The sequence below is a fragment of the Typopeltis vanoorti genome, chromosome 2, assembly GCF_054136105.1.
Source record: "Typopeltis vanoorti isolate ZY-2024b chromosome 2, IOZ_Tvanoo_1.0, whole genome shotgun sequence".
Classification (NCBI taxonomy): Eukaryota; Metazoa; Arthropoda; class Arachnida; order Uropygi; family Thelyphonidae; genus Typopeltis; species Typopeltis vanoorti.
The window spans coordinates 126,130,779-126,158,455 of NC_143550.1; the positions used below are offsets into that span (position 1 = coordinate 126,130,779).

At 39.3% G+C, this 27,677-nt stretch overlaps 1 protein-coding gene across 6 annotated transcripts in view; it reads right to left on the reverse strand.

Annotated features, from left to right (window-relative positions):
• Positions 1–27,677, reverse strand: part of LOC150109418 (basement membrane-specific heparan sulfate proteoglycan core protein-like) — a 1,783,738-nt gene that overhangs the window by 445,736 nt on the left and 1,310,325 nt on the right. For all 6 annotated transcript variants that reach the window (XM_090413063.1, XM_090413041.1, XM_090413033.1 and 3 more), the window contains one exon: positions 17,741–17,889. In XM_090413063.1, the coding sequence (XP_090269189.1) occupies positions 17,741–17,889 (149 nt within the window). The remainder of the gene's footprint in view (positions 1–17,740; positions 17,890–27,677) is intronic.

The window sequence follows — 27,677 nt, forward strand, 5'->3', positions numbered from 1 at the left end:
CACCAATACTCTACAGTGCACAGCACAAGCTTTGTAAAGGGAAAGTCCTGTCTTAGTTATTTATTTATATTTTATAATAAAGTGACAGTGGAATTGGATAAAGGAAATGGATATATGATGATAGTACTGCATACTGCGAAGGCATTTGACAAAATACCATATGAAAAACTATTACAAAAATCGGAGCAAATTAGAATGTGAAGCTAGTAGCACAGATTGGGTGTGTGTGTGTGTGTGTGTGTGTGTGAATGGCTAACAGAGGACACTCGAGAGTAGTATATGGTGGAATGGAATCTAGGAGAATGAGGGCGACTAGTAGAGTACCTCAGGGTTCTGTACTAGGGCCACTACTCTAATTTGTATATCAATGATTATGGGGAAAAATTTAAAAGCTTTTGGACCTTTATAATCATTAACTCCAAATCGGGAAAGATGAAAACCCAGGTAATACAGGAGAAGGTCTGCAATATTTTAGGGATTTTTGAAGCTGTATTGCTTAAATAGCATAATTTTAAGACTGGAAGTCCAAGTGTGCTGATGCAAAACTGGGAAGGCACTAGTTGATAAATTCTTTCTTTTAAGGTTACATGGCAATCACCATTCATAGTTAAGAATTTATAGAGACACTACACACGTGTTAAAATAATTACTTATTTTATGTTAGAAAAGTAACTTTTGACATTTCAACCTCTGTATTGTGGTCATCATCAGGAAAATAGACTGCTTATTAATATTTTACCTAGCCTGACCTCTTGAGGAAAAACTAAATTAATAACATTAAATTAAAAAAAATTATAGATTTAAAAAAAATTAATAAAAAACCCGATAAATATAAAAATAAATTAACAATTAAAATTAAATCAATCCATCTTCAAGGCCTACCTTTCCTAATTGGGTTGGTGCGACTCCCTGAAGTGTCAGCCCCAAGTTTTAGATATAATCTATCCAGCAGGTCCTTGGCCTTCCTTGTGGCCTCCCATCCTCTGGCTTGGCAAAGTGGCCTGCTGGGGGAGCCTCTCTTGTGGAATTCTAACCAGGTGCCCGCACCATCATAACTGTGATCTCTCAACATGGAGAAGCAGTGGTTGAGTATTGAGGGTTTCCCGAACTACAGAGCTTCTGACTCTGTTGAGTCTCGTCAGCCCATCAACCCCTTGCAGGACCCTCATTTCAGCTGTTTAGATTCGTTCTTCTTTCAGGCATTACCCAATTCTCATGACCATAGGTGAGGATGGGGACATAGACTATATTGAAGACAGCCAGCTTTGCCTTCTGGCTTAACTCCTGCTTCAATACTACAGAAAGGCCAAGCTCCCACAATATTGCACTTGCTGAGCCAATTTGAGTATCTAGCTCTATGTCCCACTTTCCATCATCGTGAGTAACCCAAGGTATTTAAACTTCTCCACCGGCCTCATTTCAAGTTGTTCAAGATAACCATCCCGCACTGGGATGGTTGTCTTGAACCACAAATGTTTCTGTTTTAGCCACACTCATCTTCATCCCGGCATCCGCACAAACAGCTACGAACCTATCCAGGGTCTGCTGGAGGTCATCTGTGGAAGAGCTAAGCAGAACTAGTCATCTGCAAAAGGCAGACATCCAATGCTACATCTTCCAATTCTGACACACTCACTGCCTTGGCTGTGTGTATCAATCCTGTCCATAAATATTATAAAAAGGAGGGGTGACAGAACACACCCTTGGCCGAGTCCAACAGAGACTGTGAAAGGTTCAGACTTTGTGCTGTTTACCCTGACACAAAACTCTGGGCATTCATACAGGAACTTCATGGTGACTAATAGTTGGCCATCCACTCCTTACTCCTGTACTACTTGCCAAAGCTTATCCCAAGGAAACCGTCATATGCCTTCTCCAAGTCCACAAAACATGTGCAGACATTCTTGGCATATTCCCAAGATTTCTCAAAGACTTGCCTTAAAGTGAAGATTTGGTCAGTTGTGCTTCCACCAGGATGAAAGCCACATTCTCGTAGAAAGACTTATATGTTGATTATACATGATTATTAATTAACTTAAGGAATTCACAACGTATATTAGAATATAAATTAAACTTTAATATATATTTCCAATATTTCGGCAACGTCACATTGCCATCTTCAAAGGAACTTAAAATAAAGACACATGCACGCAGGCACTACACGCAGTAAATGAGGACAAAGCAGGAAGCTACTGTTTCTCCTAAAAGTCCTGATGGTGCCCCCTAGCAGGCTATGTAGGTATTCTTGATCGTTGGGCTGAAGGTCTCCTGATGTACATCTCCCAAATTCTGGGCGGTCTCATGCAACCAAATTTGTTGAGGTTTGGCATGTTTCTTAGGGCTGAGGTTGATTCCATGAAAAGTCTTTCAAATCTGAACTTGCTATGGTGTATTATTGTGGCTTTCTTCCACCATTTTCTGTGGCGTATAATTAGAGCATGTTGTGCTCTAAAAGTGGCTATAGTGGCTATACTGGTGAAAACAGATATATTCTTTGGGTTCTGAAATTCTGATATTCACTGTCCTGTCTGTTTGGCCAAAGTAGGACAGCTTACAGCTGCAAGGGACCTGGTATACACCAGGTAGGTCTAGGAGAAGTGGCTGGTCTTTAGTGGAGCAGATAAGGGATGCCAATTTTCTATATGGTCTCTAACAAGAGGTCAAGTCATGTTTTTTTAAGATTTTGGTAATTTTTTCCAAGGTGCCTTGGATGTAGGGAATGGTGATGGATTTAGAGTAATCCTTGTTGTGAAGGGGGGAGGGTTGTGGTATACTGGTTTCAATATTTTTTGGATTTTTTTGGGGGGGTAGCCATTGGTTGAGAAAGTGTTGAGGGTGTGATTTAGTTCAGTGGTTAGGGCATTGTCATTTGAACAGATTAATATCCCTGTTGTGTAGTGTCTTAATAACTCTATATTGTTGTGAGGGGGGGATTGTTGATGAATGTATCTGCATGTATGGGTGGGTTTTCTATAAACTGAGAAAACCAAGGTTCCATCAGGCTGGCAGGTGGATTGTGTGTCTAGGAAAGGGAGGCTGTTGTTTTCCTCTTTTTCCAGGGTGAACTTCATTCTGGGGTGTTGGTTGTTTAAGTCTGTTAAGAAGGAGAGGAGTGTATCAGAGCCATGTGGCCAAATAGCAAACACATCAACGTAGCGAAGCCATATGGCTTTGCTACGTTGATGTGTTTTTGTGGTTTTTGTGGGGCAGAGTTAAAGGCTTTCTCTTCAAAAGTCTCTATAAAGAAGTTGGCCCAAGGGTGGGGAGAATGGTGAACCCATGGCTGTCCCATCTATTTGTTTGTAGAAAGTCACATTGTTCTTCCTGGAACTTTGACTCAACTATGCTCCTGCACCGTCTTTCCAAGCACCTAGCATATACTTTCCCAGGCAGACTGAACAGAGAGATGCCACAATAGTTGCTGCAATTTCTCTGATCTCCCTTCTTGAAGACTGGTATTATTATGCCTGTCTGCCATTGCTTTGGTGCTCGCCCAGATATCCAAGCAGCTGACACACTCAAAACAGCCAGGGAACACCGTCTCAATTTAAGGCTTTTGGCATTTCGGGCTGAATTTCATCATTACCAGCAGCCCTGCCTGATTTTTATTGCTAAATGGACCTCTTCTGCTGTGAGAAAAGTGTTGCTCCGATCTGCACCTCTTAGATGTCCACAGCTGCTGTGCCACCTGGGTTGAGAAGGCTCTCCAAGTATTCCTCCATCTGTGGAAGATATCCTTCTTGGTTGTTAAAAGTGTACCATCAGAGGCTTAATTGCCCTTGCTGTGCACAACTTCCTCCTTCAAAGGTGGTGAATGGTATGCCAGAATAACCTGGGTTGAGAAGGCTCTCAAAGTATTCTCTCCATCTGTGGAGGATATCCTTCTTGGTTGTTAAAAGTGTACCACCAGAGGCCTTAATTGCCCTTGCTGTGCACGATTTCCTCCCTCGAAGGTGGTGAATGATCTGCCAGAATACTTTGTTTGCATAGGATGAGTAATCTTTCTCCAAAGGACTCCCAAGCCTTCTGCTTTGCTGTCTTTACTGCCTCAACAGCAGCTTTTTGTGCCTCAGTGTACCCGAGATGCATCTCAGGTGACCTGACCCTAAGTCATGTTAGGTAGGCCTCCTTTTTTGCCCGGACAGCTTTTTGAACCTCTTGGTTCCACCAAGGTGTCCTTTTCTCACTGCCTGTTGCTACGCTGAGCCACTTTCTGCCATAGCATGAGAGTGCAGAGATAGTAACAGCTGTTCTGAACAGCTTCCACTCCTCCTCAACATCTGCAGTATGCTTGGGAATCTCTTTGAACCTGGAAGAGATGTCTGCAGAATTCTTCCTCACAGCTTCATTTTCCAATGCCTCCCATTTCACACAGTATATCTGCTTAGGTCTACCAGCGTTGATGGTGGCATTTGGTTTCCGTAGCTGTAGAGTGCAGACAACAAAGTGGTGGTCAGCTGACAGTTCTGCCCCTCTCCTCACACTGAAGAAAATTGGTTTGCTGGAACTATAAAGAAGTTAATCAGAGACCTTTGTCCAAGTGTATCCCTGTACCAGGTATATTTGTACTTTTCGGTGCTGAAATAAGTTATTCATTATGGACTAATTGTTAGTACAGCAGAATCCAATAATTTCAACTCATTTGCATTAAAGGCAGTGTCTCTGTTCCTCCCAACCACACTCCTCCATGTCTGGTCATCTCTTCCAACATGTGCATTAAAGTCATCCATTAGCATGACTGATTCCATGTCAGTCACCCTGTCAAAAGCAGCATCCACTTCCTCTAGGAAGTCAGAGTATTCTGACTCCAGATTAGATGCATAGGCTTGCACCACAGCCAAGTTGTGGTTTTTCATCTGGAGCCTTAACACACATACCCGTCCCCCCCAATGGGAACCACTCAGCAACACAGTCTGAGAGCCGGGGTGTGAGGATACTCACACCCTCCTGAACAGACACTGTCGGGCTCACACCAGAGTAGTAAAGTTAAAATTAAATTAAGATAAATAAAAAAATAAACATAAAATATTTTTAAAAATTAATAAATGAAAAACAGAACTATATTAAACATTTCTAAAGTCCTCTCATATTGAGATTCTCTTCTGGGTGCTTGTTCTGGTTGCTATAAGGGTTGCAGATGGGTCCTCCATATTCTTGGAATGATTAATCCATCATATTTGTTCAGGTTTGGATCATGTTTTAGCATTTCACAGGTTCCTTTGAATTTTCTCTCAAACCAGGTTTTGGTGTGGTGTAGGGATTTGGTGCCTTTCCAGTTGATTCTATGGTATGTTTGGAGTGTATGGTCTGATAGGCCTGTTTTACTATAATGGAGGTTTGACAAGTCGTTTGTGTTCGTCTTTTCTGATTAGGATCATGCATCCTGTTTCCCCTATGTAGGGTAGGTTATATGTACACTGGATTTTGTAAACCCCTAGGTAGGCCAGGTATGGAAGAGGATCTTGGAAGAAGTAAATTTTTAATTTTTATAGGGTTTGAAGATAGTCTTGATGTTGTATTTATGTAATGTTCTGTCTATTTTTTCTGAAAACGCCACTAACATAAGGTATGGCTATGGCATTCTTGTAATCTTTTTTGTTTTTAGTGGTATTTTTATGGAAGATCTTGAGAACTTTTTTTTTTTTTTTTACTGTAGCCATTTTTTTTTTTTTCTTATAAATATATTGTTAATAATTTTGAATTCTTGATTTAGGGCTTGTTCATTTGAGTAAATTATTAGCACCCTCAAACACAGAGCACTAACAATTTGCTTGAATGAACCAGCCCTAAATCAAGAATTCAAAATCATTAACCATACATCCCACCAAAACCTGGTTTGAGAGAAAATTCAAAGAAGCCTGTGAAATGCTAAAATATGATCCAAATCTGATCCTAATCATTCCAAGAATGTGGAGAACCTATTTGCAATCCTTATAGTAACCGGAACAAGCCCAAAAGAAAATCTCAATACAAAATTTATTAAATTTTAAAAATATTTCATTTGTTTAATTTTTATTTATCTTAATTTAATTTTAATTGGTAATTTATTTTTATATTTATCAGGTTTTTTTTATTAATTTTTTTAATCTATTTATAATTTTTAAAAATTTAATATTATTAATTTAGCTTTGCCACAAGAGGTTAGGCAAAGTAAAAGATTAACAAGCAGTTATATTCATTTTACCTTTGTAAAGTGCAGTAACATGTAGCTTGTATCTCACACATATGTATTAGCCTTCCAACTACTAACTGCGCTCAAACTTGCTTAACTTTATGCGTGAACAATTAGTAGCAGAGGCTCTATCAATTGACCAAGCAAAATGTAAGGTTGTGCACTTCTGGTTGAAAAGGCTACATACTGTGTTTCACATTGACCATGGATTGCATGAAATTGATGAGATTAGGGACTTCAGGATAATTTATTATTATTATTATTATTTCCCAAGACCTCAAGGAGTCAAAGACTCATCTGGGAGGTCCTTTTATCACACACACATCTCATCATACCATGTCTTAAACGGACTCAAACTCCTTGCAGACACCACACTCTCAGGAAAGGCATTCCAATCATTCACAACCCTGCAAGAAAAAAAAACCTGCCTCTCACTCCCCTACTCACACTTCTTTATACAGTTTCCAGGGATGACCTCGGGTTCTCCCCTGATCTCCTACAATTCTCTGTAGAACTTCTCCACCATTGATCCTATAACAACCCCTTACCAATTTCTAGGTATCTATCATATCTCCCCTCTTCCTTCTCTCCACCAGACTCTGCAAATTACATCTTCTCAATCTTTCCTCATAGTCAACATTCCATAGGTCAGAAAATACCTTAATCAGTCGCCTTTGGACCCTTTCCAACATCTCTTCATCCTTCGGAAAACCTGGTGACCAAATCTGGGCACAATAGTCCATGTGTGGCCTAATCAAAGCCTTATACAACGGAACAAGAATCTCCCTACTTCTACACATCAGTGTCCTCCACATCATTCCCAAAAGTCTTTGTGTTTTCTTCACAATTTTGTCGATGTGTCACCTAAATTTTAGATCCTTATCCACTATCTCCCTCAGATCTCTTATTTCCTCTACCTCCAACAACGTATTCTCACCAAGAATAAATTCTGCATCCCATCTTTGTTTTCCAAATTTTAAAACCTTACATTTTGCAACATGTGTAGCTCAGTGGATGTGGCGTTTGCACACCACCGCGCTAGGCCGCACGAAGGAAGTCTTGGTTTCGAGTCTAGTCGGCGACTAGAGGAAATTTTTCTAAGCCTTTTTTCGACCGGTTCCTGAGTTAGTCGATCTCTGGCACGGGCAAGCAGGTTTTTCCTCCCGGAAACTCGGGTTTTTCGTCCTGTAAACTCAAGAAAATCGACCGTAGAACCCACATTATTTCAGACATTAAATATATTGTGTTAGGGTTAGAGACCACGAGATGGCGGCACATTTGAGCCGTCTCTCTTCACTGCGTACCGCTTAATTAGTGATAGCCTTGGGCCATCTGTCTCTGATTGGGTACCAGTGGAGATTGAACTCCCACTCAGTCTCCAAAAGTTAGATAGGGCTAAATGGCCTCGCCTACTCCCGTATATACGGGAATAAAAAGGCGTTAGGTGATTTTTTTTGTGGTGGTGATTTGACATTTTGCAACATTGAACTCGCATCCCCATTTGCTTGCCCAATCACTCAATTTATTCACGTCTTCTTGCAAGGCCACAACATCTTCACTACCCTTTATGGTCTGTCCCAACTTTGCATCATCTGCAAACAACTGAATATCTCCATCCAAATCTTCGCCAATATAATTAATATACAAGTTAAATAATAATATCCCTAAAACAGACCCCTGAGGCACTCCACTAGTGACTTTCCTTTTCCTGGATATCACACCCCCATACACAACTTGTTGATACCTATCAGATAGCCGGTCTCCAATCCAATGCACTAATCTAATATCCAACCCCATCTGCTCTAGTTTGACTGTCAACTTATCGTGAGATACTCTATCAAAAGCTTTTGCGAAATCCAAGTATATTACTGTGTATCCTTCTCCTCCGTACAAGGAAGCAGTCACTTTATTGTAATAAGTAAGTAGATTACTTATTACAATAAAATTACTTATTACATGACCTCCCTTTAGCAAATCCATGCTGTCCATCAAAGATAATACCATTGTTGTCAACCCAACTCTGGATCCTAGTTCTCACAAGCTTCTCCAACAACTTAACCAGAACACCTGACACAGAGATAGGCCTATAGTTTGATGCTTGAGATCAATCACCTCCTTTATGAAGTGGCAGAACCTTGCCCTCCTTCCACTCCTTAGGAACTTGACCAAGTGCAAGACTCGTATTAAAAAAATATGTCAAGGCAGGTGTCAGCTCCCTGGCACATTCCTTCAGAATGTGCGGTGATATATTATCAAGTCCCACAGCCTTATTTACATCTAGTTTACTCAACTCCCCAAACACCTCTTGCTCACTTACAGTCAGTCTCTCCTCCCCATCATCAACTGCTCTTAATCTCTCCATGAAGTCACATTCACAAGATTGAAAGATCTTCATGAACTGCTCATTAAATATCTCTACCACACATTCTGCAACAGCTGTCTTTATACCATTTCCTCCAATCAATGGTATACTTCCATAATCATTCTTTCTTTTGCTGGCTACATATCAAAAGAACTCCTTAGGATTCTTTTTGGCTTCATTAGCTAACTGCTGTTCATACCTCTCTTTAGCTACTCTCACCAACCAAGTCACCCTCCTTGCCTGGTCTTTGTAGACCTCATAAAATTGGTTACTTCCACTTCTCTTATGCTGCCTCCACAACGCCCCTTTTCTCTGTATTGCATGCTTAATCTCTTTATTCATCCATCTCACACCTACATTATTTAACCTTCTCACCCATGGTATACATCTAGACATTGCATCTACTAAATAGTTTTTGAAAATCCCCCAAGCTGCATTGATCTCTTTTTCAGCTAACTCATCATTCCATGCTACACCTGCAAGCTGTCTCCTGAGCTCTTCATAATCACCCCCCCCCCATTGTAGTTCCACATATACCCTTTTTTCACAGGGGTCCTTGCACTGCTGGCAACCACCCAGGTAATCATTTCATGGTCACTTTCACCAATTGGTGGATGATTTGACATCTCATTTATAATTACATCCTCTGATGAGATGACCAAATCCAAGACCCTTAATCCTCGTGTGCCCTCTGTTACACACTGTCTGAGGTAGTTATCCCTCAAAAACTCAAGAAACTCATTTACTTTAATTCCAGTTGCTATCTCTTCATTCCAGTCTATATTGCCATAATTAAAATCACCCATAATGATCACCCTGTTCTTATTTGTTTGGCTAATTTGACTATACATTTCTCTATCAGCATCATTCACAATACCAGGTCTATAACAGCATCCCACCAAGTATTTGATTCTATTCACCTCTATCTCACACCATACTGCCTCAAAACTACTGGTCCTATTTCCCTCTTGCATCTCTATCTTGTATGGACATAACTCTTTCTCTATCATCAATAGCACTTCCCCTCCCTTTTTACCCCTTCTATCCTCATGAAACATATCATACCCTTCCATCTCTATTCCTGTCAGGATGTCATCCTCATCTAACCATGTCTCACTTATTCCGACAATCTTTGGGTGAACAGACGCAATTAGTGCAACCATTTCATCTGCCTTGTTTCTTATACTTCTTGCATTGGTATACAAACATGACAGCTCATTTCTGGATCTCCAGCTAGTTCCACTGATACCACTCACTCGATGTGATCTCTCCATGCTGGACTAGGGCCATTTCCCTTTCTGCTTCTTCATTTTAGAACTCTTTTCAATTTCATCTGTTTCCTCTTGATCCCTGGTCATCCCTTTTCTTTCCTGCCTACACATGCTCTCACCTCCTCTTGGAGCATCCACGTTTCTCACGCTGTGTACCCCTGTCCACCCTGAGTCTCCGTTTCCCTGCTACTCTTGTACACCCATTCTCTCATTTTCTATACTCATACCACTCACTTCCCCATTCATTTCCACTTCAATCTCTCCTGTCTTACTCTCCTGCTCTTCCACATCACTCCCCTCTCGATCTGATTCATTCTCTGTATTCGCTTCTCTACCTTCCAGCAGCAGTCTCTCCAAGTGACTCACACCATAACCACTCAAATGCAGTCCATCGCTCCCATACAGCTCACTTCATCCCTCAAACTCATTGCACACATTAACAAACTGTACTTCCATCTCCTCACACATTTCAGCCAGAATATCATTCATAATCCTTGCTCTCTGCCATGGTGGACAGGGAGTTCAAGAGGGTATATTGGAAACTTTGAGAAGATAGCTAAATGGATAACTGGGATTTAGAAAAAGATGCTAAGAAGAAGCAGAGGTAAGCTGATAGGATTCTCTTTCTTTATAAGACTGCATTTGGCCACATCTTGACTACTGTGCACAGATTTGGTCACCTAGATTTCTTGAGGATCAAGAGGTGGTAGAGAGGATTCAGAAATGATTGACCAAGCTGGGGATAGATTTTTGGAATGCTCCCTATGAAGATATGCTGAAGGTATATGGGTTACATTTCTTTGATTGGAAAAGAAGAGGAGAAGTAATATAAACTTGTAAGATATTGAAGCAGTTTATAAAATTAATGCAATGAAAAATTTTCAACATGTGAAAGTCAGAGAACTAAGGGTCATTTGTGGAAATAAGAGTATGTGAACTAGATTTTTTGCCTGGTAATTGGTGAATGAGTGGAATAGATTGCAGAATTAATTTTGAGTGCCCTGACAGTAAATATGTTTAAGGAAAGATAAGATAAGTTTTGTGTGTGTAAACGTTAGTGTGGGTCTCCGACGATGAGTCTCCAGATTCCATGGAGATACTGTACAATAATAATACTTTTGGATGTGGGAAGAGGGGTTCATTAGATGTGCTTTAATTTTACAAGAGGTTTGAAGGAAGTTTTAATGTTGTATTTCCTTAAATTTATAGATATATTTTTCATATATATGTCTTTAATATAAGGGATATCTGACATTTAAGCATTTTCTTTATTATATTCGTTTCTTATGAAAACAGTTTTAATCCATTGTAGTTCTGAGTTAATCTTCATTGGAGCAAATTGTTGCAGCTATTTTTGAGGATATTTATTATACCTCATTTTTGTGTAGGGTGGTGTTGAGTATGTATAATTTGTAATATATGCATACTGGTGGAATATATGCAACAGAAGACAAGTTAAGACTGGATCCAAGAAATAATCAAAATATATAGTTGCTTCTATAGTCTAGGGAATGAAAAGGATGATGGAGACAGTATGCATTGATAAATAAGCTATTGATGGAGGGCAAGTAATTATTATGCAGGACAGCATGTAATTTAATATACTAGGGGTGTTAGAGTGCTTGATCTAGTAACTGCATCTGATAATTTGTCTATAACCGTTGCTACCAACTGGTGAGATTGATCATATGGTCTTCACCTGGGAGATGACTAAAGGTAATGATGAATATCATCATTAAACTGGAACTGCAAAAAATAAAAAAAAAATATGGAGGGAATTCAAGGAGAAAGGTGACCAGCCAGTACATGAGCAAGTACAAGGCGCATGCTAAATGGTAACCAGCATGGTAAGAAAGACAAAAGTAGAGTATGAAAAGAAATTAGCAGTGCAGGCCAAAGATAATCCCAAACAGTTCTTTTGATATGCTGTAAGTAAATGGAACAATGTTTATGGCAGAATGATTTTAATGAATACCGATGGTAAGGAGGTAACAATCAATCAAAATAGTAGAATTACTGGGCAAATACTTCACAAGAGTACATCATCCAGGTGGTGATATTGAAGGAATGAGAGAGCCAAAGGCTTATACGGGAACTGAGGTAAATGAAATGGAGGTGCATAGCATATTACAGAACCTTAATGTGAATACAGCGCTGGGATTAGATGGTATACCAGCTCGAGTTTTACATGAAGCAGCAAGAGAATTGTCAGTGCCCTTGACCATATTGTTTAATCTAATTCTCAGCTCTGGGTTAGTCCTAAGGGAGTAGAAAGAAAGGAGATTAGTTACATTGCATAATGGAGGCTTGAGACTGATGTAGCAAATTACTGACCGATCAGCATATCAGAAGTTCTTGTCAAGAGCAAAATATGGAAATGTGATACTGTATAGAGGAGGGGGAAATGTGGTTTAATGAAGGGTAGGTCACACCGCAGTAACTTGCTCATGTTTTATAATACAGTGACAGCTGAGTTGGATAAAGGTACTACAGTGATACAGTAATACTGCTAGATTTTGCAAAAGCCTTGGACAGGATGCCACATGGAATTCTAATCAATAAACTGAAGCACATGGGGATGGAAGGGTTGGTAAGCTGGATAAGAGGATGGTGAATGGAGAAATATCAGAGAATAATTTATTCAGGAGTAAAGTCCAGAAAAAGGCCTGTGACCAGTGGTGTGCCATACGGCTATTCTTGGCCTGCTACTGTTTAATTTGTACATTAATGATATCGGAAAAAATCTGAGAGGAACTGTTCAGTTGTTTGCCGATGATGTAAAGTTGGGTAGAGTAATAGCTAATACAGATGATGTTCAAATTTTGCAGGATGATTTGGATAGACTGGCAGACTGGGAAAAGGAGAATGGATGTCAGTTTAACGTGGCAAAGTGTAAGGTTATGCATTTTGGGATGAAAATATTACCAGCTATATACCACATTCAGGAACTGTACTCCAGGAAACAGACGAAACCAGAGATTTGGGAGTGTTGGTAGATAGGGAGTTAAAGCTTAGAGGACACATAGCAAAAATGGCTAAAGCAGCTCATCAGATTACTTGATTACTGAAGAATACGTTGATGAGCAGAGATAATAATGATAAGCAAGTTATTATTCCTCTTTATTGGGCCTTGATAAGACAACATCTTACACACAGATCTAGTCACTTGGGTTTCTTAGTGATGAGGAAAAGGCGGAGAGCATCCAGAGGTGATTGACCAAGATGGAAGCAGTTCTATGGAATGAACTTTACAAGAACAGGTTGAAGATTTGTAAGTTACAGAAACTGGCTGACATGTGGAAAAGAAATAATATAATTGAGACATACAAATTACTGAAGGGTTTTAACAAGATTAATGCAGAGGAAATTTTTCAGAACAGGTCTTGTGGTGGGAGAACTAGCAGCCTTTGAAAGGAACTGCAGTGCTTTGAAAAGTTTTTCTCTGACCACCTTGTCATATGCTTTTTCAAGACTTGCAAAACTTAATACAGATCCTTGTCATATTTCCATGAGTTTCACGGGAGTGCTACTTGTATACAGAAGCTAATCACTTCACATCAATTGCCTTAGTATCTCATAATGCAAGGCACATATCCTTAAGGACATATATAATGCTATGCATTATGGAAGGTTTTTTTTTTTTTACAAGATTAATTCAGAGGAAATTTTTCAGAACAGGTCTGGTGGTTGGAGAACTAGGGGCCATTCTTGGAAACTGAGCAAGAGTGTAGTTAGGAAGGGCATTAGAATTAGGTTTTTTAGTTGGAGAGTTGTGAATGAGTGGAATAGGTTGGCAATTCTGTTGTGGATGTGAATGAGTTCAAAACAAAGTACGACAGATACTGTGCAAATGTTGAATAGTGCTTAGCATGATGTTTAGGGCCTCCCTCAATGAGTCTAAGGACTCCATGGAGTAGATAATAATAAATTTAGTTTAATCCTTTATCCAAGTGTGAGCAAACAAAGTTTGCACCTGAAAGTATCTTCAGGACTGGGGTAAGGTGGTGCAACACTAGGACGACTCCATGCAAAAGTGGAGCAAGCTACTATCACTCCTATCTCAGTATCTCCCATAATGCAAAACACATCTCCTTGCGGATATGTCTAATGTTATGCATTAATGGAAGGGCCACTACCCAGACTAGTTTCGACCTTTATTGAGGTCTCTTCAGTGGGAACCAGGCCCAAGTGGAGATACCAGCCAGAAGCATTAGCAAGGTCATCTCTACCTATAGGAGTTGCCAAATGGTGTGCCACCTTTTAAATAAATTACTCTGGATTTAGAGAAAGATGTTGAAAGTTTATTTTTCACTTGGTTAGAATATAATAAATTTAGTTTAATCCTTTATCCAAGTGTGAGCAAACAAACTTCCACTCCCAACAAACTCCCACCGAAGAGACCTCAATAAAGGTCGAAACTAGTCTGGGTAGTGGCCCTTCCATTAATGCATAACATTAGACATATCTGCAAGGAGATGTGTTTTGCATTATGGGAGATACTGAGATATTAGTGATAGTAACTTGCTCCACCTTTGCAAGGAGTCACCCTAGTGTTGCACCACCTTGCTCCAGTCCTGAAGATATTATTATTATTATTATTATTATTACCACGGGCTACTCCAGGAGTCCTTAGACTCATCGAGGGAGGCCCTAAACATCATGTTCGCACAGCTGTTCAACATTCTCACAGTATCTATCATACCTTGCCTTGAACTCGCTCACCGTCATAGCACCCACAACAGACTCTGGCAGCTTATTCCACTCATTTACCACTCTTAAAGTAAAGAACCCAGCTCTAACACCCCTGCTAACCACGCTCTTGCCCAGCTTCCATGGGTGTCCCCTAGTTCTCCCACCACCAGTCCTGATCTCAAAAATATCATCTGAATTAATCCTATAGAATCCTTTTAGCAATTTAAATGTCTCAATCATATCTCCTCTTTTCCGCCTATCAACTAGTTTCTGCAACCCACAAATCTTCAACCTGTTCTCATATGGTTCATTCCATAGACCTGCTATCATCTTAGTCACTCGCCTCTGGATCCTCTCCACCTCCTCCCCATCAAGAAGGAACCGAGGTGACCAAATCTGGGCACAGTAGTCGAGATGAGGTCTTATCAGGGCTCGGTACAGAGGTACAATAACTTGTTTTTCTCTGCTCGTCAAGGTATTTTTCAACAACCAAGTGAGTTGATGAGCTGATTTAGCTACTTTCGCAATGTGCCCCCTAAACTTCATCTCCCTATCCACCAACACTCCCAAGTCCCTGGCCTCATCAATCTCTTGGAGTACAGTTCCACCAATGTGGTATACTGCTGCTGATCTTTTCACTCCGAAATGCATAACCTTACATTTTGTCACATTAAATTGACATCCATTCTCCTTAGTCCAGAACTCCAATCTATCTAAGTCATCTTGCAAGACTTTGACATCTTCTGCATTCACTATCGCCCTACCCAACTTTGCATCATCAGCGAACAAATGAACTGTCCCACTTAGACCCTTCCCTATATCGTTAATGAACAGATTAAACAGCAGTGGTCCAAGAACAGAACCCTGTGGCACACCACTAGTCACAGGCCGTTTTTTGGACTCTACTCCTGAATAAACTACTCTTTGATATCTCTCCATCAACCACCCAGCTATCCATCTCACCAACCCTATATCCATTCCCATATGTTGTAGTTTACGGATTAGAATTCCATGTGGTATCCTGTCAAACGCCTTTGCCAGGTCCAGCAGTATCACTGTAAACCCATTTCCCTTATCCAGTTCAGCCGTCACCTTGTTATAAAACTTGAGCAAGTTACTGAGGTATGATCTACCCTTCACAAAGCCATGCTGTCCTCTGTACAGTATCTCATTTTCATCAATCCATTCCTGTATTTTTCCCTTGACTACTTTCTCCAAGACCTTGACAATGACTCCTGATATGCTGATCGGTCGGTAATTTGCAACCATAGTCTTGGATCCTCCTTTATGCAGTGAAACTATTTTCCCCTCTTTCCATGCCTTCGGGACTAAGCCAGACCTGAGACTCAGATTAAACAACATGGTCAAGGGCAATGATAATTCATTAGCCGCTTCATGCAAGACCCGTGCCGGTATACCATCCAATCCCACAGATGTATTCACATTAAGGTTCTGTAATAGACTATTCACCTCCACTTCATTCATCACAATTCCCATATAAACTAATGGTTCCTTCATTTTTTCAACGTCACCACCTGGATGATATACTTTTGCAAAGTGCGCGCTCAGTAACTCCACTATATCGACTGATTCAGTGAACTCTTTACCATCGTCATTCCTTAAAATCATTTTGCCATGTACAGTTTTTTTCTTGCTTGCAGCATATTGAAAGAACTGTTTGGGATTTTCTTTTGCTTGCATAGCTAGTTTCCTTTCATAATCGGCTTTTGCTGTTTTTACCACACTTGTTACCCTTCTGGCCTGTACTTTATACCGTTCGTGTGCCTGCAGGTCACCCCTTTCTTTAAATTCCCTCCATAGTTGTTTCTTTTTTTGCAGCTCAAGCTTAATGGTGTTATTCATCCATTTAACCCCTCCTTGTTTCACTATTCGGACCTTAGGTATACAATCAGCCATAACCTCCTGTAAATGCTCTTTGATCACTTCCCATGCTCTATCGACGTCCAGCCCTTGCAGTTGTACATGCCATGGCACTGATCCAAGCAATTTCCTAAGCTTGTCATACTTGCCAGCATGGTAATTCCACATATACCCTGTCTTAATCACAAATTTCACACATTTAGCCACCTCCCAGGTCAAGATCACCTTATGATCACTCTCACCCACAAGATACTTTCAGGTGCAAACTTTGTTTGCTCACACTTGGATAAAGGATTAAACTAAATTTATTATATTCTAACCAAGTGAAAAATAAACTTTCTCCATTTAGTAGCCTGTAATAATAATAATAAAAATTAACAATAATAATAACAAGGAGTACACAATTAGCATCAGTCCGATTATTCATGTACTGTAATGCCAAATTTTAATTTCCTTTCCCACTGTGATGTGAAAACAGTGGATTCAGAGATGAGTGACAAAGTCTCAAACCTGGAATGTTAGTTATGAAGGACAGTGGTTGAGGAAATGTAAGTTGGAGTTCAGTAGGTACAAAAAAAAAAAAAAAGGCAATATGAAAGAAATTTAACTTAATGAGGGGATTTTGTTGAATTAATATAGAGGGATCCAGAAAAAGGGTAGAAGGTGAAAGGAAAGAACCAGATAACTTGACATACAGGAATATAAGACATGATCATTAATAAATAATATAAAATGGATTTACCTTATGTATATACAGCAATCTAGCATTTTTCCCAACACTTCAATTACAAAAACAGTGAGTTTGGATAATTGAAGTGATCTACAGAGAAACTCTGTTGACATGCAAGGGTCAGCTAATTGAAGGAATTGTTGTTTTGAAGGTTGAATAAAAGGTAGATTACTGTATTTTTAACAGTATAAAATTTCTGCCCGGTATCAAGTGGATCTTCAGTATGACTTTCAAATTAAACCACAAGAATAGAAACTGGTATATTTAACAATGATATGCACAAATGTACATACATGATGAGAGAGTCATGGTCTAATTATATTAAAGTTCTAGTAAAAATAATTTTAACAAGAATTAATAAATAAAAATGAATAATAATATACACAGAGTGCAGGTTAGGAGAATGCCCTGCCATGACAAACATATTGCTCATCGAGGGAGACTTACCACAATAAGTATTAACTCCATGGAGTCGTAATAATATCAATAGATTTTCTGATCATGTCAACATTTGTTTTTTAATTTCACATAAATATGATACATGAAGTACTTTAATTAGCTTTAAAGAATGAAGAAACAGAATTAACTTTGGTCTCAAAAATAATGGAAGTAGTTATTTATGAATATCTTACCTGGTGTCTTGGTGATAGTTCAGCTCCTACTTTACTCCAGCTCACCAAAGGAACTGGAGTTCCACTGACTATGCAACGTATCTCACCAGAGCTACCCTGTATGACAGTTTGTCTTTCTGGTTCAATTCTGACTGTAGGAGCACTACGACCTGCCAAAGAACATTGATGAGTCACATCATCATCATCATCACTATATAATACACTTCCATTGAATCACAAGGCTCAAAATATGACCATAAATAATGCATATTGTATAAGTATGCATATAACAAAAATTAAGTTACAGGAAAACCTCGCTTAACGCGAATAATTAATCCATCAATTAATGCGCACGAAATGAAACCATGTTAAGCGAATACAATAAACAATAGGAAAAATTATAATTCATCCATCAGCATAAATTTGGAAAAATAGATCACAGTATAAGCTATATTAGAGGATAAAAAACAATTGCTTAAATTTTTATTTAATGTCTAAACATCTAATTGAGCTACTTTTTTTACAAAAAAAAATAAATAATAAAAATTAAGTGAAGATGTTTGAATTGCTAGACTTCTTCATCTTGTCATGCAATTTATGATAGCTGATGATTGCTTTATCAAGATTTCAGTGGACTTTGAAGTTTTGTTCCATATCAGGATCAGCATCAAACAAAATTTCCTTACCATCCTCAATGTGATTGAAAACTAGCTCAAATTCTTTTGCAGTTAGCTTCTTAGTTGTAACATTCTCTTCTTGTTCACACTCCTTATAAAAAAGTTGAAGGAGATCATTCTCGCTCAACTGTTCTGAATGGGGATCAAGCAAGTTTCTTATGTCTTCATTATCCAGTTCATTAAATCCAAGTTCCTTTCCATTTGTGCTGATTTCTTCAATAGAGTTAGATCTTGGATTTTGTGCACAATAAACTAACATAGGGTTGAGTTTAAAGTCGCCTTCTGCATTGCCTACTAATAAATGCATAAGATGATCGTAAGATATAATAAATTTAGTTTAATCCTTTATCCAAGTGTGAGCAAACAAAGTTTGCGCCTGAAAGTATCTTCAGGACTGGGTTAAGGTGGTACACACCAGGGCAACTCGTTGCATAGGTGGAGCAAGCTACCAACACTCCTATCTCAGTATCTCCTATAATGCAAAACACATCTCCTTGCGGATATGTCTAATGTTATGCATTAAGGGATGTACGGTGTGTACATCCCTTAATGTAAGGGATGTAAGGTGTGTACCACCTTAACCCAGTCCTGAAGATACTTTCAGGCGCAAACTTTGTTTGCTCACACTTGGATAAAGGATTAAACTAAATTTATTATACTCTAACCAAGTGAAAAATAAACTTTCAACATCTTTCTCTAAATCCAGAGTAAATTATTAAAAAAAGGGTGGCACACCAATTGGCAATTCCTATAGGTAGAGATGACCTGCTAATGCTTCTGCCTGATATCTCCACTTGGGCCTGGCTCCCACTGAAGAGACCTCAATAAAGGTCGAAACTAGTCTGGGTAGTGGCCCTTCCCTTAATGCATAACATTAGACATATCCGCAAGGAGATGTGTTTTGCATTATAGGAGATACTGAGATAGGAGTGTTGGTAGCTTGCTCCACCTATGCAACGAGTTGCCCTGGTGTGTACCACCTTAACCCAGTCCTGAAGATACTTTCAGGCGCAAACTTTGTTTGCTCACACTTGGATAAAGGATTAAACTAAATTTATTATACTCTAACCAAGTGAAAAATAAACTTTCAACATGATCGTAAGATACTTTGTATCCTGGTGAGATGCTTTAGTTTCAGCTAGGAAATTTTTTTGTTGGCATATGCTTCCAAAAGAGAACAATTTTGTCGATTGAGTATTTTCCAATCGTGATTTATCAAAGGATAAATCACCCTCGTGATTTATCCTTTGAAGGAAACTTGGTCCACAGAATATTTATCAGCACTAGCAAATTCCCCAGTTATACTTATGATATGCAGTCTAGTTCGATTTTTAAAATGATCAAACCATCCTAAACTCACAGTCAAGTGTTCACATTCCTCTTGAAATTTCATCTCTTTCAATGAGGTAAAAATATTGAGAGCTTTTGCCTGAATATTCCCTATATTAAGAGGTATTCTTTTTTGGTTACAATCCTCAATCCAGAGTGATAGAAGACACTTCATCGTGATCATTAAATGGCTTCTCTTTTGGGTGATATGCATGTTTAAAGAAACAGTAGCAACTTTTTCTTGTTCTTTGTATTCTTTGCTCTTATTTAATATAGTCCAAACTGTAGATTCGCTGTATCCCAGGTCTCTTGCACAATCATAGGATTACTAGCAGCCATCTTCATATCTCTTAACGACTTCCACCTTTTTTGCTTGCTGCAGATCAGTGACAACATATTTCCTGTGCAGTAAAATTTCACATATAGTAACTTAAAAAAACATGTCAACTGATAATCACTCGCTTAAAGCAGGAAATAATATCATTTCACACAATCGCATTAACTGATTATCGTGCATTTCAAATTTATAATAAGTAACGTTGTACTGTATTATTATTATTAAGGCCTATTATCCAGGCCATGAGTCAAAAAGACTCATTGTTGGAGATCTTTTCTAGAAAACACAAAGTCTATCATACCACTCCTTGAACTTATTTGGCTGCTTGTGCTCCAACTATTCTATCAGCAATGCATTCCACAGTTCAACAACCATCCATGCAAAGAAACCACTATTCACCCTCTTGCTCACAGCTTCCTTTTGTAACTTCCAGGGATGGCCTCTTGTCATCACCTTCCTGCTGTTCCACCAAGCACAATGTCAACCCTGTAACTACCTCTCAACAGTTTAAAAGTCTCAATCATATCACCTCAGAGTCCTTCTACCTACCTAACTCTGCAGTCCACATTCCCCAAGCCAATCTTCATAACATTGTATAGTCCTGAAACCATCTTTGATATCAGCCTCTGTACCCTTTCCATAATTAATTTATCCCTTGAAATGCTGGGGACCAAATCTGAAAACAATAGTCCAAGAGTGGTCTGATCAAGGCTATATACAATGGAATGATAATTCTTTTATCTTTGCAGATCAGCGTACTCAGTATTGAAGAAATCCTCAGGGTTACCTTCACAACCTTTGCAATATGTTCCCTAAATTTCAGGTCTCTATCAATCACCCCCCCCCCAACTCTCTTCTCTTCCCTATTTCCTCCAATACAACTCCTCCAACAGAGTATGCTGCCTCCCATCAATGTATCCGAAACTTCAAGACTTTACATTTTGCTGCATTAAACCGACCCCCCCCATTTGCCCATCTGTCCAGTTCATTCAAATTCTCGTGCAGTGCTGCCACATATGCACTATTACTATTAACCCTTTCTAGCTTCACAACATCTGCAAACAACTGAATATCCCCCTGCAATCTACTGACAATGTCATTCATATAAAGGTTAAACAATACAAGTACCAGTACCGAGCCCTGTGGGTTCCCACGTGCAACTTTCTGTCTCCTTGATATTACCCCACCATATACAACTCTCTGATACTTATCAGATAACCAATCTTGAATCTAGTTGACTAACCTAACATCTAACATGTTCTGCAACTTAAATATCAACTTATCATGTGGCACCCTGTCAAATGCCTTTGCAAAATCTAAAAAATAGCAGAATATGCCTTTCCCACATCAACCACTCGTCATGTTATTATAAAAGGCAACAATATTACTAAAGCAAGACCACCCTTAACAAATCCATGTTGACTCTCACAGATAATATTATCCTCATTTGCCCAACACTGTATATGGTCCATCACTAATTTCTCCAAGATCTTAATTACTGATGAAACACAAACTTGTCTATAATTTGACACTTCCAGTCTGCTGCTGCCCTTATGCAATGGCACTATCTTACCATCCTTCATTTCCCATAGCAAAGCTTTCATTGAAAATCCTGGGCAATGGAGCTATCAGTTCTTTAGCATATTCACTCAAACCCCGGCAAAATTCCATCCAGACCCACAGCTAAATTGACATCCAGAGTATTCAGTATTTGAAACACACATTCCTCTTGTACTTCTAAACATTGAACCTGCCCTGTCCTTATAGTACTAAAATCTCCTTCTTCACAATGAAATACTCCAATAAAGTATTCATTGAACAACTGAATTATGTACTCTGAATCAGTCATTCTATTGCCATTTTTATCCAACAATGTCATTCTTCCACAATCATTTCTCCTCCTACTGGCAACATAGCTAAAAAAAATTCCCTAGAATTTTTTGTGGATCTTTGAGTCAATCTCTTCTTATATTCAAGCTTTGCCTTTCTTACCACACTCCTCCTGGCCTGAGTCATATTCTTCATTCATCTGCTTTCCATCTCTCTCATTATATCTTTTCCACAACCTCTTTTTCACCTGGAGTTCCTGTTTGATATTGTTTATCATCCACTAATGATAAGCACTAATGATATCTTGCCCTTACAATTGCTCCCTCCACGGAACTGCCTCAAGTTGATATCTAAGACTATTATAATCGCCCACCTTATAATTCACATATATTCCCTTCTCTTTGCAGTTGCCAAGCCTAACTGCCTAAACATTTCCTCCTCCTCCTCACCCTGTATGTTCCCTGGCTTGTAGAAACATTCCCCTAAATATCCTGTCTCACTCACGTCTACCTCATACCATATGCTTTCAAAACCATTAGTGTTATTGCCCTCCAAATCTCCATTCTGAGAGGATGTAAGTCATCACTTATCATAAGCAGTATTCCACCACTGCGTTTTCCCTTCCTATCCTGTCGAAAAATGCTGTACCCTACTACTTCTATTAGAATATCATCTTCTGTCAACCACATCTCAGACATTCCAATAATCTTTGGACAGGCTGATGCTATTAGTGCCACCAATTCATGTCCTATATTCTAGAGTGAAGGAGAGGACACAATTTGGTGTAAAGTGGATGACAAATAATATCAAACAGGAAATGCAGGTGAAAAAGAGGTTATGGAAGAGATACAAGGAGAGGGGTGGAAAGCAGATACATCACGAATATAAGACTCACCCCAGGAGAGTGACTAGTATGGTAAGAAAGGCAAAACTGGAACATGAGAAGAGATTGGTGCTAAGATCCAAAGAAAATCCTATAGAATTTTCTAGTTATGAGGCCAGTAGGAGGATAAATGATTATGGAAGAATGACATTGTGGGATAAAAATGGGAATAGAGTGACTGATGCAGAGGACAGTGGAGTTGTTCAATAAACACTTTATTGGAGTATTTCATCCTGGACAAGTAGGTTTTAATACTAGAGGGATAGGGTAGGTTGGGGTGAGTTGTGTAGGGTAAGGTTTATCAATTGAAAGGGAGGAGTGCAATGTGCTGTTGTCTGCATTAGGTTGGAGATCAACTGAAGTAGGTCATCGATATATAGCAGGAAGAGAGGGTGAGAGGACAGAACCTTGTGGGACCCCAGCATTAGTTGAATGGTGAGGAACCATTCATCACCATACACAGTATGCATCCAGACAGACAGACAGCTAACAATCCAACTACAGAAGCTTGGGACAGACCAAATGATTGTAGTTTGCTTAGTAAGCCTTTGTGCCAGACCCAGTCAAAAGCATTAGAGATAAAGTGCAATCACTTGAGAATTGCCAAACTTCTCCATGGCATTTGTCCAGAGATGGTGACATGCAAACAGGTCTCCTGTTGATCGGCAGTGACAGAATCCAGTCAGTCGTTTATTAGGTGGGTGCCTTCAAGGTAGTGCAGGAGTTGGTAATTGATGATTTTTCCCCCATTACTTTAGGCAGGACTGAGGTAAGCGAGATAGGATGGTAGTGACTTGTCACCCTTCTTGTGAATGGGTTTAATATAGGCCAGTTTCCAGGTTGTGGAATAGATACCAGTAGAGTAAGAGTATATATATATATATATATGACATAGAATAGGAGTCAGTTCTGGTGCACAAACTTTCAGGACAAATGAAGAAATGCCATCAGGACCAGGAGACGTTTTTTTTTTGTCTAACTTGAACAGTATTTTTCTGATCTCTTCCTGACAAAAGGATATAGGGGGGCATTGTACGTTGGGCATCTGAAATGAGTGCGCGACATTTACCATTGTCAGTTATGCATGCATTGGAAGCAAAGTGAGAAGCCAGAAGATTGGCTTTTTCTGTGGCTATAGAGATGATGATAATGCTATAGAGCCATCTGGGTATGATAAGGGCAGGAATAGTGTTAGGAAGAAGTTATGGCCAATTATTTTGGCAAGAGACCAAAAGGCTCAGCTGCCTTTGGACAGGCTGCTAGTTTCCTGCTGGAAGCAATGATTTTTTTTTTTTTGCATGTATTTCTATAAGCTCTAAAGGAAGATGGATTCTTGAACCAGGATTTAGTTAGGGAATGGTAGTTTATACCAGTGTGGGGAATACATGTTTCCATGCTGGTGAGGATTACTTTGGTGATAAGTTCAGTGCATATGTTTGGGATGGAAGGCCAGAAGCCATAGTCCAATCATGGGAATGTGGCATAGAAGTTATAGAGGCTGTCCCACTTGGCACTGTTATAATGCCAAACTACTCTTGTATGGGAGTGGCTGTGCAAGTGTTGTTACATGGGGGAGGAGATGAGCACTAGATTGTGGTCAGAATTACTACTTTCACTGTGTATTTGAAGGGGGGAGGGGTCATTGGTGAGGAAGAGATCTAGGGTGTTTGGGTTATCTGATATTCTGGTTGGCATCTGAAAAAGTTGTATAAAGTCATTAGTGATGACAAATGTTTCAGCATCTCTGCCTGCAAGATCTGTACAACTGGAGGAGGAAAGAAGGCGGCTACAAATTTAGCATTATACCTAGCACACCACCATTTAAAGACTACATTACTCATAGCATGGTTGATGATTTTGTAGCTTGCTATGCATGCAGTATGTAGCATCTCATTGTTTAAAAATGTGGCAAGTGCAAGACAGAAGTGTGTATGTGTGCAGGAAATGTAGGCAGTGGAAGGTACTGTGAGACAAGTGTCTCAATCTCAGGATTTAGTGAAAGCAGAGATAGTGCTTAGAAAACAGGCTCATTTTCAGTTTATAGATGCCAGCAGTGTGTTGGGGATTGGAGAGAATGTTAAAGACATATATATGGATTCAGCCTCTGACAGTTTACCAGATGGAGGAGAGACAGAGGATGAGAGGAAACTGCAGAAAGTCAAGAGAGTGTAGAAACAAAGCAGCAGAGAATAAGAGAGAGAGAGAATGGGAGAGATGAGAAGAGAGGAAATTGCCAAAAGCCAACAGAATAAGGGATAGAGAGAGAGATGAGAGGGAGGGAGGAGAGTAGGAGAGAAACAAGAGAGAGTGAGTTTCGAAGCTGTAAGAGTCAGGGATGCCAGTGAGAGGAGGATGTATGAATCTATCCAGAGTGTCATGTATGGAGATTCAGTGATTTGGGGGTGTGCAGAGTAGTACCAGAGGAATGAAGAGTATGGTAATGGCAGTGTAGAGGAAATGATAGTAATAGTTGGAATGAATGACCTGAGAGGTAGAATCAATTGTGTAGAATGAAATGTGAGGTTGATGTTAGATATAGTGCAGCAGAAATGTGTCCATGAGTCATCATGTTGCCCTGGTATGATAATGCAGAGTGGAAGAGAAGAGCAATCATGATGAATGAGATAATAGTGATAATCTGCAGGAAAAGAAGTCTGAAATATGTGAATGGCTGGAGCATGTTTGAGGATAGAAGGGAGCTATATGCAAGAGATGGATTATATTTGAATGCAGAAGGGCATAGGCATTTGGAGAGTGTTGCTTTATTTTGAGCAAATGAGTGTGGCAGCACAGGGAAACTAGAATTGCAAAGGTGGAATGTTGAAGGGGATGGCCTCATGTGGGGATAATGGATTGAGAAATGAGGGTGTGTACACTATATTACAGAGCCACATGGAGTACGAGGGAAGTAATGATGGTTATAATACTGGTAATACACTGGTTTTTCTGTATACAAGTGTTAGGAGTATTAGGAATAGAAGGAATGAATTTGTGGCTTTGATTGACTTAGGATCTCTAAAGGTTGTAGGTATCTGTGAAAGTAGGTTAACTGAGGGAGGATGTTCTAACAGGGATAGAAATCAAAGGGTATAGCATATTTAGGCAGAATAGGAAAGGTAAACATGGTGGTGGAGTGTTACTCATAAGAAATGAATTGTGCACTCTCAGGGTGGAGAATTTCAGTAGAAATAATGGCAATGGCTTTCAGAGTATATGGTGTGAGATAGATGTTTATAAGACAAGATATTTAGTAAGATGTTGCTACAGACCAAGGAATATAGATGGTGATCAGAAATGTTTAAGCAAATTAGTTTGCTAAGTACAAAATGAGGGATCACTATGGAAGACTTCAATCATAGATATAAACTGGGCAGAGGGGACAGCATGCATTAATAAAGGAACTGAATTTTTGATTTCTTGAGGGACAACTGTCTTAGGTAGCAAGTGGTTGAGGGAACATGAGGATCAAAAATTTCGCATTTGGTCATAGCATCAGAAGATGTGATTGTGATGACATACTTGCACCTCCTCCTCCTCCTCCTCCCATTTGGTGCAAGTGACCATGCAGTCCTGATTTGGAGGATGAATAGGCATGTGGAGTATCAAAACAGAAATTATTTATGTGAAAGTATAAGGAAAGGAATTATCATAGGCTTAGAAACAAGCTTACAGCAGTACAATGGATGAATGAATTTGAAATAACAGGGGTCATTAGTGCATGGGGGGGGGATATTTAAGAAAATAATGCTGAACGCAATGACTGTATATCTCAAGTGAAAAAGAGACAGCACTTTGGAGTCAAATAGATGACAAAAGGATTAAAAGGAAAATTACAGAAGAAAAAAAGATAATGGAGGGCATATAAAGAGAGGGGTGGAGACCAGTTGCATGAGGAATATAAGGCTCAGGCTAGGAAAGTGACTAGTATTGCAAGGAGAGAAAAATTAGAATATGAGAACAAACTGGCACTGCAATCAAAGAATCTCAAGCAGTTCTTTCACTATGTGGTGAGTAGGAGGAGAAAAATGATTGTGGATGGATTACCTTGTTGAGTGGAGATGGGAATCAGGTGAACCAAAGCAGAGACATAGTTGAGCTATTTAATGATCACTTCATTACCATGTTCCATTATGGTATTACAGGCTTTATTCATAAAAGTATGACTGGTAAAGTGGTAGAAGTGAATGAAGAATATGTATTCTAAATGCTGAGTAACTAAATGTCAATACAGCAAAGGGACTACATGGAATTTCAACACATATTTTAATGGGATATGCTATAGAACTGACTGTGCCATTAACTTGGCTGTTTAATGAAAATCTTGCAATGGGACAAGTTCCAGGAGAGTGGAAGGAGGATAAGGTAGTAGTATTGCATAAGGGTGGTACAATGAAGGTATCAAAGTATAGACCTGTTTATATTTCTTTTGGAGTTTTTAAGATTTAGGAGAAATTAGTAAGAACTCGTACACAGAATTGGGAAGATAAATGTAATATTTATGCAGGCCAGCACAAATTTGTTAAAGGGCACTCTTGTTTAATAATCTGGTTACCTTTTAAAACAAAGTAACAAGAGCAGTGGATGAGGGTAAGGCATACACTGCCATTTTTTATCTCAAGGCATTTAACAGGATGCCACATGACAAACTGAATCATATAGGTTTGGATATCAGGTTAGTGCTTTGGATTGGTAATTGGCTCTCTAAAAGATAGCAGAGAGTTATATATGGGTTAGCAATATCACGGAGTAGGAAGGTTACAAGAGTTCCAGAGGATTCAGTCCTGGGACCACTGCTATTCAATCTTTGTGTCAATGATATTTCACAGGACTACAGTTCAGTTGTTTGCAGATGATGTGAAACTTGGGAGGGTTATTAAGTAATGAGCGCTGAAGTTTTGGCTT